Source organism: Crocuta crocuta, unplaced genomic scaffold, assembly GCF_008692635.1.
Source record: "Crocuta crocuta isolate KB4526 unplaced genomic scaffold, BGI_CrCroc_1.0 scaffold528, whole genome shotgun sequence".
NCBI lineage: Eukaryota > Metazoa > Chordata > Mammalia > Carnivora > Hyaenidae > Crocuta > Crocuta crocuta.
In genome coordinates this window covers 574,669-590,241 of record NW_027530010.1, presented here as the reverse complement: position 1 = coordinate 590,241, position 15,573 = coordinate 574,669, and the positions used below count along the sequence as shown (strand labels likewise).

Below are 15,573 nucleotides of genomic sequence, written 5' to 3'. Positions count from 1 at the left end.
ACCATGAGGTTTGAGCTAAAACTCAGATCTTCATGGGTGGTGGCAACGGCGTGTGGTAACGCTCGCCGTGGAAGCAGACCACCAAACTGGGTTCAGACTCCGCTCAGATTCTTAACTTGTATGTCCTGATGGACACAAGCAGATTTATTCATGTGTAAAGATAATGTGTATTATCAGGGTAAGTGTGAGGGTTAGAAGTTAATAGTTATGTGCCAGGCCTCTTCTAGGCTACTTAACTTAGCACTGCCATGTTCAGTGCTTTTCCTTCACAACTGTGTTAATTCTTCTAAGCCACGGATTTGTTAGGCTCTGTTCACACACTGCCCTGCGGCCGACTCTGAGCCGACAGCCTGTTGGGTACTTGGAGAGCACAGGTTAAGTTAACCAGGCGTGTTTGCTCAGAGACCGGCTGTGCGCGCGGAAGCCTCCGTGGCAGCCTTCCGGACGCCAGTGCCCGGCCTTCCCTGCGCTCTGGCCTTGAGGCCGGACACAGGTTTGACTCCTAATAAAAACGACACCGCTCCCTTGGCAAAGTCAGCTGTTCATGACCGCGGCTGCAAGGATTTCCATTTGCGGGCACCGACCGATGCCGCCTGGAAGTTACAGCCCCCCCAACAAAACCGCAACCAGCCCAAACTTTTTTTTTTTTTTTTTTTTTGGCTAGGAGCTGACCACAAGGTAGGCAACAAGAAATTACGCTGGGAGAAGTTAGCCCTTCCTCGACAATTTGTTCGTTTCCTCGAAGCCAGGATTTCAGGAAGCTGCCCTCCGAGCACGCGGCCGGCTTCGCGCCTCCCGCTGCCACGCGCCGGNCACAAGGGAGAACTTGGGGGGCTGGAGGAGGTCCCCGTTGGGTGGGCAGGGCCTTCCCCTGGGTGACGGCGTGCGTCGGCGGCCACTGCTGCGCGGAGGGTGGGCGGCTGCCAGGGCCCCGGTGTCTGGGCTCCTCGGGGTCCCCGGGGACCTCCCGCTCAGCGCCCCGGTGCCCGCGCCGCCTGTCGGGCCTGAGGCAAGGAGGCTCAGCATCAAAGCCCCAGGAGGTTTTTGGGTTTTGTTTTGTTTGTTTGCCGCCTGTCGGGCCTGAGGCAAGGAGGCTCAGCATCAAAGCCCCAGGAGGTTTTTGGGTTTTGTTTTGTTTGTTTTTGTTGTTGTTTGAGTTGGACTTAAACACCTCATGATTGAGGCAGCCTTTCCACCTTAGCAGCCCAGGTTTACATTGGATGGAAGTGCTTTCCTCAGAGGAGAAATCTACGCCTCTCGTGATTGGAAACCCGTCACTGCGTTTACAGACCGAGTGGAGAATATAGCGGTCTTGTTTTGTTTTATTTTGTTTTTAAATTTTATTTAGAAAGAGAGAGCAGGGGAGGGGAGAGAGCGGGGAAGGGGCAGGGAGAAGAGGGAGAAAGGGGATCCCAAGTAGACTCCGCATTATCAGTGAAGAGCTGGTGGCAGGGCTCCAACCCATGACCCTGGGATCATGACCTGAGCCGAAATCAGGAGTCCGCGGCCCAACTGCCTGAGGCCCCCCCGGTACCCCTGTAAGAAGCTTGTTTTAAATATTGAGGGAGAGGGACGCCTGGGTGGCTCAGTCGGTTAGGCAGCCGACTTCGGCTCAGGTCATGATCTCATGGTTCGTGGGTTCGAGCCCCGCGTCGGGCTCTGTGCTGACAGCTCAGAGCCTGGAGCCTGCTTCGGATTCTGTGTCTCCCTCCCTCTCTGACCCTCTTGTGCTCATGCTGTCTCTCTCTCTCTCTCTCAGAAATAAATAAAAAATGTTTTAAAAAAAGAATTTTAAAAAAAATATTGAGGGAGAAATAGAATACTTGTATAACTTGGTACAAGGGGTCATTGGGAAAGGTTCTCATGAGTCTCTCACTGAAATCTTGTGTCTCTAAGCATGGTCCCTACTTTAAAGTGTAATTTAATTGTACCTGATAATATGTAAGGAGGAAAAACTATAAGAATCTGTGTTCCGCTAAAAGTTAATTTTAACCCACTTTCTTATTTCAGACTCTTAAGTGTTTTATTCTGGCAGGCATTCCACCCATCATGACGCAGTAACTGTTGAGCCTTTATATGAAAATGGCACCTTATGTTCCCAAAAAGCTGTGCTCATTGCTGAATCTTCCCAACCCGCACGCCTCAGCAGTATTATCCTTGCTCGAGAGATAGGTATGTTGAGAGAAAATACATTATGAAATTGTTCATCTGGAGTAGGATAATCTGATATCTTTTATACATAATATAAATGGTGTTGGCTTCAAATATGAAGTAGAAAAAAAGCATTCTACAGTATAAACTGTAATTGTGGTATCCTATTCTGTGACTTTTTTTTTTAATGTATATGTCTAGTACCTGGCTGGCATGGTGCCCGATGTAGAGTGGAAACCGTAGCTATTTGAATCAATAAAAAAAAGGAAGGAATTATTTATTTGAACTAGCTTAGGTGTGTTAAGGGCTGAGGTGGGTCTTGAACAAGGCAAAAGGTAGTATAAAAGCAAGTGCTTTCAAAGTGTGGTCTGCGAACCTGTGTCATCGGCATCATCAATATCGCCTGGAATTTGTTACAGGGTAAGTCCTTGGAGTGCCCAGCTGGTTCAGTCGCTGGAGCATGTGACTCTTGAACTTGGGTTGTAAATCCAAGCCCCACGATGGATGTAGAGATTACTTAAGAATAAAATCTTAAAAAAAAAAAAAAAATGGGGGCACCTGGGTGGCTCAGTTGGTGTCTTGCTCCTGGTTTCAGTTCAGNAAAAAAAAAAAAAAAAAAAACCCCTAAGGAAAAAAGATGTAAATTCTCAGACCCCATCTCAGATCTGCTGAATTAGAATCTCAGGAGTGAAGCCAGGGAATTAACAAGCTCTCCAGTGATTCTCATGCACACTAAAGTTTGGGAGGCACTGCACCAGTCTGTTTTAGACCAGAGCAGCTCAAGAAGGGCTATTTGTACCCAAAATCAAAGCAGGCCATTTTGCATCCTAGAGTTTCTGGCACTTCATTGCTGTATTGATAGGCCAGAAATATCTGTATAGGTTTTTTTGNAGTTTGAGCCCCACATCGGGCTCTGTGCTGACAGCGCAGAACCTGCTTGGGATTCTCTCTCTCCCTCTTTCTTTGCCTTTCCTCTGTGATTTCTCTCTCTCTCTGAATGAACTTGAAAAAAAATTTTTTTAAAGAATAAAATTGTAAAAAAAAAAAAAAAAAAAACCCCTAAGGAAAAAAGATGTAAATTCTCAGACCCCATCTCAGATCTGCTGAATTAGAATCTCAGGAGTGAAGCCAGGGAATTAACAAGCTCTCCAGTGATTCTCATGCACACTAAAGTTTGGGAGGCACTGCACCAGTCTGTTTTAGACCAGAGCAGCTCAAGAAGGGCTATTTGTACCCAAAATCAAAGCAGGCCATTTTGCATCCTAGAGTTTCTGGCACTTCATTGCTGTATTGATAGGCCAGAAATATCTGTATAGGTTTTTTTGTTTTGTTTTTTTTTTATTTCTAGGAGAGAGAGAGAGACAGCGTGAACAAGGGAGGGTCAGAGAGAGAGGGAGTCACAGACTCTGAAACAGGCTCCAGGCTCTGAGCTGGCAGTCAGCACACAGCCCAACGCGGGGCTCGAACCCACGAACCGCGAGATCATGACTTAAGCGAAAGTCGGACGCTTAACCGACTAAGCCACCCAGACGCCCCTATCTGTATAGTTTTAAGATGTTTTGATAGTGGTATGTTTGTACTGTGTTAGTAAAGAGTTCAGTTTACTTGTATATCATGTTTCATATGATTGAAGATGCTGTCTATTAGAAAGCTGTGGTTTTTTTTTTTTTTTAATGTTTATTTTTGAGAGAGAGAAAGAGAGAGAGAGGCACGAGCAGGGGCAGAGGGAGACACAGAATCTGAAGCAGGCTCTAGACTCTACTCAAAATGGATGAAGGACCTGAATGTGAGACAGGAAACTATGAAAACCCTACAAGAGAAAGCAGGAAACAACCTCCTTGACCTCAACTGCAGCAACTTTTTAACTCGACTCATCTCCAAAGGCAAGGGAATCAAGAGCAAAAACGAACTATTGGGACCTCATCAAAATAAAAAGCTTCTGCACAGCAAAAGAAACAATAAATAAAACTAACAGACAACTGACGAAATGAGAAAAGATAGTTGCAAATGACATATTGGATAGAGGGCTGGTATCCAAAATCTGTGAGGAACTTACCAAACTCCACACCCGGAAACAAATAATCCAGTGAAGAAATGGGCAGAAGACATGAACAGACACTTCTCCAGAGAGGACATCCAGATGGCCAACAGACACATGAAACGATGCTCAGCATCCCTCATCATCAGAGAAATACAAATCAAAACCACACTGAGATACCACCTCACGCTGGTCAGAGTGGCTAAAATGAGCAAATCAGAGAACTCTAGATGCTGACGAGGATGCGGAGAAATAGGCATCCTCTTACTCTGTTGGTGGGAATGTAAACTGGTGCAGCCGCTTTGGAAAACAGTGTGGAGGTTCCTCAAAAAATTAGCAGTAGAACTCCCCTATGACCCAGCAATAGCACTGCTAGGGATTCACCCGAAGCATACAGGGGTGCTGATGCATAGGGTCATATGTACCCCAGTGTTCATAGCAGCACTTTCAACAATAGCCTATTGGAAAGAGCCTAAATGTCCATCAGCTGACAAATGGATCAAGAAGATGTGGTTTAGGGGCGCCTGGGTGGCTTAGTCGGTTAAGCGTCCGACTTTCGCTTAGGTCATGATCTCACGGTTCGTGGGTTCGAGCCCCGCATCGGGCTCTGTGCTGACTGCCGGCTCAGAGCCTGGAGCCTGTTTCAGTCTGTGACTCCCTCTCTCTCTGACCCTCCCCTGCTCATGCTGTCTCTCTCTCTCTCTCCTAGATATAAATAAAACATTAAAAAAAAAAAAAAGATGTGGTTTATCTATACAATGGAATAGTACATGGTAATAAAGAATGAAATCTGGCCATTTGTAGCAACGTGATTGGAACTCGAGGGTATTATGCTGAGTGAAATAAGTCAGGCAGAGAAAGACAGATACCATATGTTTTCATTTACAAGTGGAACAGGAGAAACTTAACAGAGGTCCATAGGGGAGGGGAATGGGAAAAAATAGTTAAGGAGAGGGAGGGAGGCAAACCGTAAGAGTCTCTTAAATAGAGAAAAAACTGAGGGTTGATGGGGTGGGACAGAGGGGAAAATGGGTGATGGGCATGGAGGAGGACACTTGTTGGGATGCGCACTGGGTGTTATATGGAAACCAACTTGACAATAAACTATAATAAAAAATGTTTTATTAATTTTTGAGAGAGTGCAGGTGGGGGAGGGAGAGGGAGAAAGGGTCAGATGCAGGTTTCTCTCGGACAGGCTGACACAGTGAGCATGAACCTCGAGATATGACCTGAGCCCACGTCGGACCCTCAGCTGACCCAGCCCACCCAGGTCCCCCCTGGTTAAGAGATATCTGAAATGGCTTGATCATTTCTGCCTCATATGTAATACTTTTTGGCTGGGAATCTTTAGTCTCTGTGTCTGTCCCCACAGTACATCCTCTGTGCCATGAGGACTGCTGGCACTGCAGTATTTCTCAAGAGGAGCAATTAAAACCAATAACACTTAGAAGCTGGGTGTGTGGCTGGCTCAGTTGGAAGAGCGTGCAACTCTTTTTTTTTTTTTTAAGATTTAAAAAAAAATTTTTTTAATGTTTTATTTATTTCTAGGAGAGAGAGAGAGACAGCGTGAACAGGGGAGGGTCAGAGAGAGAGGGAGTCACAGACTGAAACAGGCTCCAGGCTCTGAGCTGGCAGTCAGCACAGAGCCCGACACGGGGCTCGAACCCACGAACCGTGAGATCATGACCTAAGCGAAAGTCGGACGGTTAACCGACTAAGCCACCCAGGCGCCCTTTTTTTTTTTTTTTTTTTAAGATTTTTAATCTCTACACCCAACATGAGACTAGAACTCATAACCCTGAGATCAAGAGTCTCATGCTTCACCAACTGGGCAAGCCAGGTGCCCCAAGAGCATGTGACTCTTGATCTTGTGGTTGTGAGTTCAAGCCCACGTTGAGGGTAGAGATTACTTAAATAAATAAAACTTTAAAAAAACCCACAACACCTAAAAGCTATATAATATTGGCCTCTTAAGTTAGCTTTGCCATTATATGGAACTGACTTTTTTTTTTTTTTTTTTGGTCTCCAGTACATCTGAGTTACCACCTTTCTTACCCCATCTCCTTAACCATTTGACTCCCAGGGGCTTAAAGAGTGTGCCGCTATTGGTACCAGATTTTCTTCCTACTAATACCCATTCTACAAGTTTTGATGAAGACTTTCAATGTTTTCACATAGGAAATCAATGGCAACTATGTCATGACTACTGCCTGGCTGACAGCAGTTGTAAGATGTCATCAGCTATCAGAAGTCTCAATTTCAGAGATGTTAGAATATCAAAAAATAAGTGTCTTAGAATCAGTGAACTATGGTATGAGGAGTCTCAAAGATGAAGATCCTTGAGGAACATGTCATGCAGGGCAGCTACAATGGATAGAGAAGAATACCAAGGTCAGAAAAGAATTGTTTTGGTCACATAAGCAATTTTTTTAAGCTTATTTATTCATTTTGAGAGAGAGAGAGCACACACAAGTGAGGAAGGGGCAGAGAGAGAAGGAGAGAGAGAATAGCAAGCAGGCTCTGCACCACCAAGGCAGAGCCCAGTGTGGGGCTTGAACTCACGAACTAGATCATGACCTGAGCTGAAGTCAGACACTTAACCAACTGAAGCCACCCAGGTGTCCCTCAATAGGCAATTTTTAATGTTATTACTCTTAACTATGTGAAATTGTTCTGATATCAAAAGAATCATTTACACAATTGCTAGGAAGAATGTCAAATCTGGCTCTCAAGCTTAATTTCATCTGACTTGTAAATATTCCGAAGTTAAGTATCTTTTATATCACTTTTCCCAGATTTGCTGTTAGTACAATTGTGTACATATATGATGAAACACTCAATGATAAATGCGATTCTCTGTGTGCTACCAGGTACATTCTCCTGTGAGTGGAAAAGAGCACTCTGAATCGGGGAGGCAGAAGAAGGAGAGGACATTGTGAAAGAAAAGTATATGCCTAAGAGAAATTGTTCACTCCTGTTTGGGTGCTTAGAATTTTATATTTTTGTTGAAGCTGTATTAAGCAAATTAGTGGCTAGGACAGAGACGATGGATAGAGGTGAGAGACGAGGTGGGCATGTTTTATTAGGTAAGAGTGCTAGATTTCTTTTCATTTTTGCTCTGTTTGGACTAGGTGCTACCTCCTTTTGGTAAAACCTTCGAAGAATACACAAGGTTATATAGTGAAAAGCCTCTAATGTACTTTGTCCAAGAGGCAGCCACTTTTCTGTATCCTTCAGAGGCAGTCTGAATATATGAATATGGCTTTTTTTGTAGTGGGAAATCTAGATTTTTAACCTTAGGTAAAGGACAGGTAGAGGAGTTTGAAGATGAAGGCATGATTTTAGCTTACTTGGAGTATAAAGAAAGCATTCCGATAACAATGATTTTGGTGTGGGGAGATAATATAGGGTGATCAGTACTTTTTGTGCTATGCTCAGCATGTTGGTATCCTGTAAACTAATCAAATTACTGGTTGATTAGTTGCTGCAGTGGGTTATAATTGTATAATCAAGAGGAGTTAATTTGGAAGCTAGGCTAGGTATGAGAGTCAAGGCAGGAAATGTTTACCATTTCCACTCCCTCTTTTTTTTTTTTTTAAATGATTATTTTGAGAGAGGGAGAGGAAGAAAGAGAACGAACACAGGAGGAGCGGAGAGAGAGAATCCTAGGCTGATTCCATGCTGTCAGCACAGAGCATGATGTAGGGCTTGAACTAATGAACTGTGGGATCAGGACCTGAGTTCCCCAGGTGCCCCAACTCCCTCTTTTTTGTTCCTGGCTCTGCATCCCTTTGGTTCTTGCAATACTGGCTTCATTCTTTTAGATTCTTCCTCCTTCATCTCCCTGGGTCAATTCTCCTCCTCTTTATCTCATTCATTTTTCTTTTTTCATTACCTTACTCCTGTGTGGACCTGAAGTAATATGGGCATATAGATAAGAATATTCATTAGATTATCTAATAAAGTTATTCATTTCTTTTTATATTTAAAAAAGGTAAGTTGAAGGTATGATATTTCTCCTAAGTACTCTGAATTTACCTACAAACCATACAAGGTAAAAAGTAACTTTTTTTTCTTTATTGTCAGTGGCCAGGTATTGAAAAGCTTTCTCCTGTTAAAGCAGTCACATGGGTAGTCATTGTGCACATAAGGCCTTTCATATTTTTTATGTAAGGTCACAGCTGCTTCTGTCCTACCGTTTCCCTATGTATTTCTTCACAGAAGAAAAGTATTTAATTTCCCATTTACTTAGTGCTAGATTATGCAGTGCTTAATTATCTAGTGTAGATTACCCAAGGTCACCTTCCTTCCTTTGCCGTCCTTGGAATTAAATATTAAGTAAGAGATCAATCAAGTACATTTTTAAAATAATTTTAGTTTGGTTTTTAAGAGAGAGACAGAGGGGCGCCTGGGTGGCTTAGTCGGTTAAGCGTCCGACTTTCGCTTGGGTCATGATCTCGCGGTTCGTGGGTTCAAGCCCCGCGTCGGGCTCTGTGCTGACTGCCAGCTCAGAGCCTGGAGCCTGTTTCAGAGTCTGTGACTCCCTCTCTCTCGGACCCTCCCCTGCTCACGCTGGCTCTCTCTCTCCTAGAAATAAATAAAACATTTAAAAAAAAAAAAAAGAGAGAGACAGAGAGTGGGAGTGGGAGAGGGACAGGGAGAGAGGGAGAGCAAATTCCAAGCAGGCTCCACACTCAGGGCAGAGCCCAGCTGTGGAGCTCAGTTCCACAGACCATGAGATCATGAGCCGAAATCAAGAGTTGTACATTCAACTGACTGAACCACCTAGGGTGCCCCCCTAAAATAATTTTAGATTCATAGAAGCCATGCAAAGATCATACAAAGAATTCCTGTATGCTCTTCATCCAGTTTTCTTTAATGTTCTCTTTAATGTCCTTTTTCTGCTCCAGGATTTAATTCAAGACACCACATTACTAAACTAAGTTGTTGTGTTTCCTTTGTCTCCTGTGACCTGTGATAGTTTCTCAGTCTTTAACGTTCATGACCTTGGCACTTTTTAAAGAGTATTGATCAAGTATTTTGTAGAATGTCTTTCAGTTTGGATCTCTCTGATGTTTTTTCATGATTAGACTGGTTTATGGATTTTTAGAAGGAAAACAACAGAAGCAAAGAGCCCTTCCCAATGCATTATGTCAGGGGGTACATGATATCAACATGATTTATCACTAGTGATATTAAGCTTGATCACTTGATTAAAGGTAGTGTCTATCAGAGTTCTCCACTGTAAAGTTCCAATAAGTAACTTTCTGTATGCTTTCATTAAAAATCATCACTAAGTTTTGTCCACAGTCAAAAGAAGAGAAATTAAGCTTCACCTCCTGGAGGGAGGAGTGTCAAAGAATTTGTTATTAAAACCACTACAGTAACTAATAAATACTTGAGGGACACTTCAATACATCTTGTTCATCTTTAAAGTTTCATACATTAATTTCATTTATTTAATTTTTAACGTTTAATTTTAGAGAGAGAGAGAGAGAGATGGGGCTCGAACTCACAACCTCTGAGATCATGACCGAAGCCAAAGTCGGACACTTAACCGACTGAACTTTAAAGTTTACTTATTTATTTTGAGAGACTGTGAAAGTGCATAAGTGGGAGAAGAGCAGAGAGAGAATCCTAAGCAGGCCCTGCGATGTCAGCTTGGAGCCTGATGCAGGAACTCTCAGGAACTGTGAGATCATGACCTGAGCCAAAGTCAGATGCTTAACCAACTGAGCTACCCAGGTGCCCCTGATGGTGATTTTCTATTTCCCTCATCCTTTCCACACTTTAATAGCATTCTTCTGTAAGAAAAATAACCTATATCTTACAAACAAGTTCTCATATATTCATTCATTATTTATATAAGTATCAACTCATGGATATTTATTTTTGGTTTATAATTCAATATTATCATAATTTATTTTGTTACTTGTTTTTCTGGCTTTGGCCATTGGGAACTCTTTCAGATTGACTCCAGTGTCCTTTGGGCTTGCCCGATCTTAATTAAATAATTAGTTTTAGTACTTCCTTACTTTTTAGCACCATAAGGTGAGCCAAGCTCATCTTGTATTTTCCCTGACCAGCCATTTCCTGAGGGAGTCCTGGTTCTTTTTGTTAGAGAATTGTAGATAGAAACCAAGATCTGGCTGCTAGTGTGCTGGTTGCTACTGTAATGTCATGGCTTCTAAGCCCTCTCAGTGGACCGTGCTAGGAAGTATATGTATATACACTAACCCATGTGTGTACATATATCTGTGTTTGTTTCTGTTTCCACTTATCTGCATATATATTAATACAAACATGAGGTACTGATATCTTTGGTTCTAACCCTGTACCACCACATAATTTCTTTTTGTGCTGGTGAGAAACCTGCCACTCAGTATCTACAGTATGTTTACTTATTTATTGAATTCCAGTGTAAATATAAAGTAGTCCCAGGATGAATAAATCATTTTTTGTATTTATTATGGAAGGAGGGCTAGCTTTGCCTGAAGTAGCATATTTTGATACTCCTAGGCCTTTTTTGAAGGGTACTTGCCTGTATTTATCTAAGTTAACATTTTCCTTTAATATAAAAATTCTGTAAAAGCAGATCCACAACTAGGGACAGAGTTTACCCTTGATGTCCACTAGTAATTTTGGGTATTGCAGTGGTAGTTACTTTGCTTTTGTTTCTTGTAGATGAAGCTGAAAGTAACACTGTGTAGTTAAAACAGCTATGTAGGCAGTCTCTAACACATGGTAAATATGAGAGGTGGGGATATTGGTAAAAGACAGTACAAAATAATTTTTATTACCTCCGCAATTCATTCTTTACTGTTTCTATTTTTGTTTCTGAATTTCGTTATGGCTCTGTTGACTGGAACTCTGGTTGGGTCTAATACATTGTTTCCAGGCTTTTTAACCTCATAGTCCAGAAAAAAAATTAGAAATAGAGAAATTTATTGGCAGGACATATGGTCATCCTTTTACTTTCCTAAATAAATATATTTTAAAAATCTACCATGATTTCATTAAAAATTTAAAACTTCAAAGCTCAGAGATAATATAATAATAAAGTATATTCTTTTATTTTATATTTAAGATTTTATTTTTAAGTAATTTCTTTTACCCAACATGGGGCTCAAACTCACAACCCCAAGATCAAGAATCACACACTCCAATGACTGGGTCAGCCAAGTGCCCCTAAAGTATATTCCCTTATTTTTTTTATTTTTTATTTTTTTAACAGTTTATTTTATTTATTTTAATGTTTTATTTATTTCTAGGAGAGAGAGAGACAGCGTGAGCAGGGGAGGGTCAGAGAGAGAGGGAGTCACAGACTGAAACAGGCCCCAGGCTCCGAGCTGGCAGTCAGCACAGAGCCCGACGCGGGGCTCGAACCCACGAACCGCGAGATCATGACCTGAGCGAAAGTCGGACGCTTAACCGACTGAGCCACCCAGGCGCCCCAAGTATATTACTTTAAAGTGAATACATGTAATTTCATTAATCACTATGTTAAAATTCTTTCTTTTCTAATTTTTCCGTGGCTGAATGGAAACATCATTGTAGATCAGTGTCTGAGAACCACTGTTGGCCTATTGTCTCTTATAAACTGTGGCGTTTTGTCCTTGTGTTCTTTTCTTCCACAGGGTGAAAGCAACTGTTACAGCCTTTCTTCTTTATAATATAGAATAAGTCATTGAATGTTTGAGACATTTAATAGATTCATGACCTACTGAATTAAATTCTCAGTTTTTGGGTTCATCATAGTGACTGACCATGAACTGCGCTGCGATGTTAAGGTTGATGTGATTCACAGCATTGAAATTATATCTCGAACCCGGGAGCTGTATGTAGATGATTCACCGCTGGAGCTGATGGTGAGGGCATTGGATGCTGAAGGTAAAGGACTTCAGAGGATTCAAGAAAATTACCTAAAATGAAGTAATACTTCCTTGTGTTTGGTACTTGGAAAAAACCAACTTGAGATATTAGAGGTTAGAAATCGTATTTATTTTTTATATGAAGATTATGCACGTGAGTGTGGTTCAATATATTCACTACATATTTTCATAAAATTTTTCTGCTTATTTAATTATTGGTTACTTCAGAAGTCTTTTAACAATCCAGATTCTTGGGGTACCTGGGTGGCTCAGTTGGTTAAGCGTCCAACTTCAGCTCAGGTCATGATCTCATGGTTTGTGGGTTCGAGCCCCACATCGGGCTCTGTGCTGACTGCTCAGAGCCTGGAGCTGCTTCAGATTCCGTATCTCCCTCTCTCTCTCTGACCCTCCCCTGCTCACTGTCTCTCTCAAGGAAAATAAATAAAACATTAAAAACAAACAAACAAAAAAATCCAGATTCTGCCACTGAGCTGGTGGTGCCTAGATCAGCCATTAAGAATATAATTTATTTTTGGAATTTATTACTAGCTCTGTTTTGATTAGTCTACTTTCTATAGGCCAGGGGGATTATGTGTAAACCTGTGAAAAAGTCTTATAATTTTATCCTTCTTGAAACTGATTTTATATTGCTTTTAGTGTATTATACTAATGTATAATATAGTATTTAAAACATTTAAATTTATTGCTACACTTTTTAAAAATTGTTTTATTTATTTTGAGGAAGAGAGAGCATGAGTGGGGAGGGGCAGAAAGAGAAGGAGAGAGAGAATCCCAAGAGAGCTCTGTGCTCTCAGCACAGGGCTTGATCCCAGGACTGCGAGATCATAATCTGAGCCGAAATCAAGGGTCAGATGCTTAACTGACTGAGCCACCCTGGCGCCCCTATTGCCATGCTTTTTGTAAGCGTAATTTTTTTATAAATATTCTGGAATCTAGTTTTTATAAAACTTTTCGTTGGAGGGACCGGGGTTTGGGGATGCCTGTCAACTGTGACGTAGACTATAAGGTGGCCTTTATGTAGAAAGCAACACAAAGAGTGGCATAATTTTGTCAGCCAGAAGTCAATCAGCTGGAGTCCTTTCTACAAACAGAAGGTTTGTGTAGCAACAGCACTTTTGTTTGTGTAGGGATCTTCCTAGGATATGTGTTTTAATTCATTAATGATTGTGCTTCTATTTGTTAATGAAAGAGGCCTAAAACGTTAGATTTTTCTTTCTTGTTAAAGATACCTTAATATTTTTTGAATATGTGATTCTTCTTGTCTGCTTTTGGCTTGCTTTACAGGAAATACTTTTAGTAGTTTGGCAGGGATGATGTTTGTGTGGAGCGTTGCCCAGGATAAAGAATCAGCAAGAGAAGAATTGTCTAGCAAAATTAGGTAACATTGAAACTAAACATAAACCATCTGACTTTATTTATTTATTTATTTTTTAATGTTTTATTTATTTCTAGGAGAGAGAGAGAGAGACAGTGTGAGCAGGGGAGGGTCAGAGAGAGAGGGAGTCACAGACTGAAACAGGCTCCAGGCTCTGNTTTAATGTTTTTTTTTATTTATTTCTAGGAGAGAGAGAGAGAGACAGTGTGAGCAGGGGAGGGTCAGAGAGAGAGGGAGTCACAGACTGAAACAGGCTCCAGGCTCTGAGCTGGCAGTCCGCACAGAGCCTGATGCGGGGCTCGAACCCACGAACCGCGAGATCATGACCTGAGCGAAAGTCGGACGCTCAACCAACTAAACCACCCAGGCACCCCTGACTTTAAAGGAGACATTTGTGGGGCGCCTGGGTGGCTCAGTCAGTTGAGCGTCCGACTTTGGCTCAGGTCATGACCTCACGGTTCGTGGGTTCGAGCCCCGTGTCGGGCTCTGTGCTGACAGCCAGCTCANCTGTTCATGCTGTCTCTCTCTCTCTCTCTCTCCTAGAAATAAATAAAAATATTAAAACAAACAAACAAATAAATAAAATATTTAAATAAATAAATAAATAAAGGAGACATTTGCTTTTGGGTGGCACACTGAGCAGCAGCCACTCATACAGACTTTGATAATCCCATCATCTGGACTTTTCTGGAACAGATAAATTTGCCAGGGGGAAATGTCTTTGATAGAATGACATATGGTGTGGGCATAGGTACTTTTATCATTGTTTAATTTGAACCACTGCAGAGGAATTCGTGAGCTCAGGGTATATAGTTGTTCGAACCAGGTGTATCTTCTGGCAGTTCTGTTGTGTGTGCTATCTGCACAAGCTGAAGTACAGTGAGTGGATGAGAGTATGAAATTTTGTCTGTAGTGCTAAGAAATAGCTCTTAGTCCCAAGTTTTAGTCCCACAATAGTTTTTTGCCAGAGACACATTAAATACTTTTGTTCTAGCTAACCCTGTGGAAAACAAAATATAAAACTTTTTTACACTGTATAGACTTAGAAGAGACTGTTCAAAGTCTCTTAGGGCCTTTTGGAAGATGACTCATTATTTGATTACACTAGAAACAAACTTTATTTTATCTCTTAAGGATTCTGAAATACTCTGAAGCAGAATATTCTCCCCCAGTGTATATAGCCAAGATGGAAAAAGAAGAGAAACAAGGAGATATGATTTTGGTGTCTGGGATCAGAACTGGTGCTGCTGTTGTAAAAGTTCGGATTTATGAACCATTCTATAAGGTAAAAAGTTTGTGCCATAAACTTAGATTGAAGAATCTTGCCCATGGAATATTATTGTTTCTTCTTTTTTTTTTTTTTATGTTTATTTTTGAAAGAGAGAGAAAGAGAGAGCACAAGCTGGAGAGGTGTATATAGAGAGAGAATACCAAGCAGGCTCCATTCACACTGTCCGTGCAGAGCCTGATGCGGGGCTCAGTCCCACGAACCCATGAGATCATGACTGGAGTGGAAATCAAACGTAGGACGCTTAACTAACTGAGCCACCCAGACGCCCCCCCGAAAATAATTGTTTCTTATATTTGTCTATAGTGGAAGCCCTCTAATCTAATATGATTTGGGTCAATAGTTGGTCATTTAATTGAAAAGTCATTTGAGAGGTGCCTGGGTGACTCAGTCAGTTGGGTGTCTGACTCTTTTTTAATTTTCTTTTAAGTTTATGTATTTATTTTGAGAGAGAGTGTGAGTGGGGGAGGAGCAGAGAGAGAGAGAAGGTGACAGAATCCCAAGCAGGCTCTGCACTGTCAGCACAGAGCCCAATATAGGACTCAAACTCACAAACCATGAGATTGTGACCTGAGCTGAAATCAAGAGTCAGGCACTTAACCAACTGAGCCACCCAAGCACCCCAGAAAAGCATTTTTAAATTTCTGTAAGATATTTTTTAGAAATGTTTATTGGGGCGCCTGGGTGGCTTAGTCGGTTAAGCGTCCGACTTTCGCTTANCCTGCTCACGCTGTCTCTCTCTCTCTCTCCTAGAAATAAATAAAACATTAAAAAAAAACTATTAAAAAATAAATAAAAATAAAAAATGTTTATTTATTTATTTTTGAGA

General features: G+C 41.6%; 1 protein-coding gene across 1 annotated transcript; it reads left to right on the top strand.

The window, feature by feature from the left end:
- Positions 1 to 3: 3 nt before the first annotated feature.
- LOC144231551 (nuclear pore membrane glycoprotein 210-like) lies at positions 4 to 15,074 on the top strand. The gene is made up of 6 exons (XM_077764043.1): positions 4 to 55; positions 2,020 to 2,172; positions 11,948 to 12,079; positions 13,366 to 13,459; positions 14,591 to 14,741; positions 15,051 to 15,074. Exons 1-6 carry the CDS (start codon positions 4 to 6, stop codon positions 15,072 to 15,074), a joined length of 606 nt encoding a protein of 201 aa, XP_077620169.1.
- Positions 15,075 to 15,573: the final 499 nt, after the last annotated feature.

Coding starts and splice junctions, on each gene's coding strand:
- LOC144231551 (XM_077764043.1), top strand. CDS start 4: ATGAGGTTTGAGCTAAAACTCAGATCTTCATGGGTGGTGGCAACGGCG. Junction 56..2,019: donor GGTGGTGGCAACGGCGTGTG/GTAACGCTCGCC, acceptor CAGACTCTTAAG/TGTTTTATTCTGGCAGGCAT. Junction 14,742..15,050: donor TTTATGAACCATTCTATAAG/GTAAAAAGTTTG, acceptor ATTTGTCTATAG/TGGAAGCCCTCTAATCTAAT.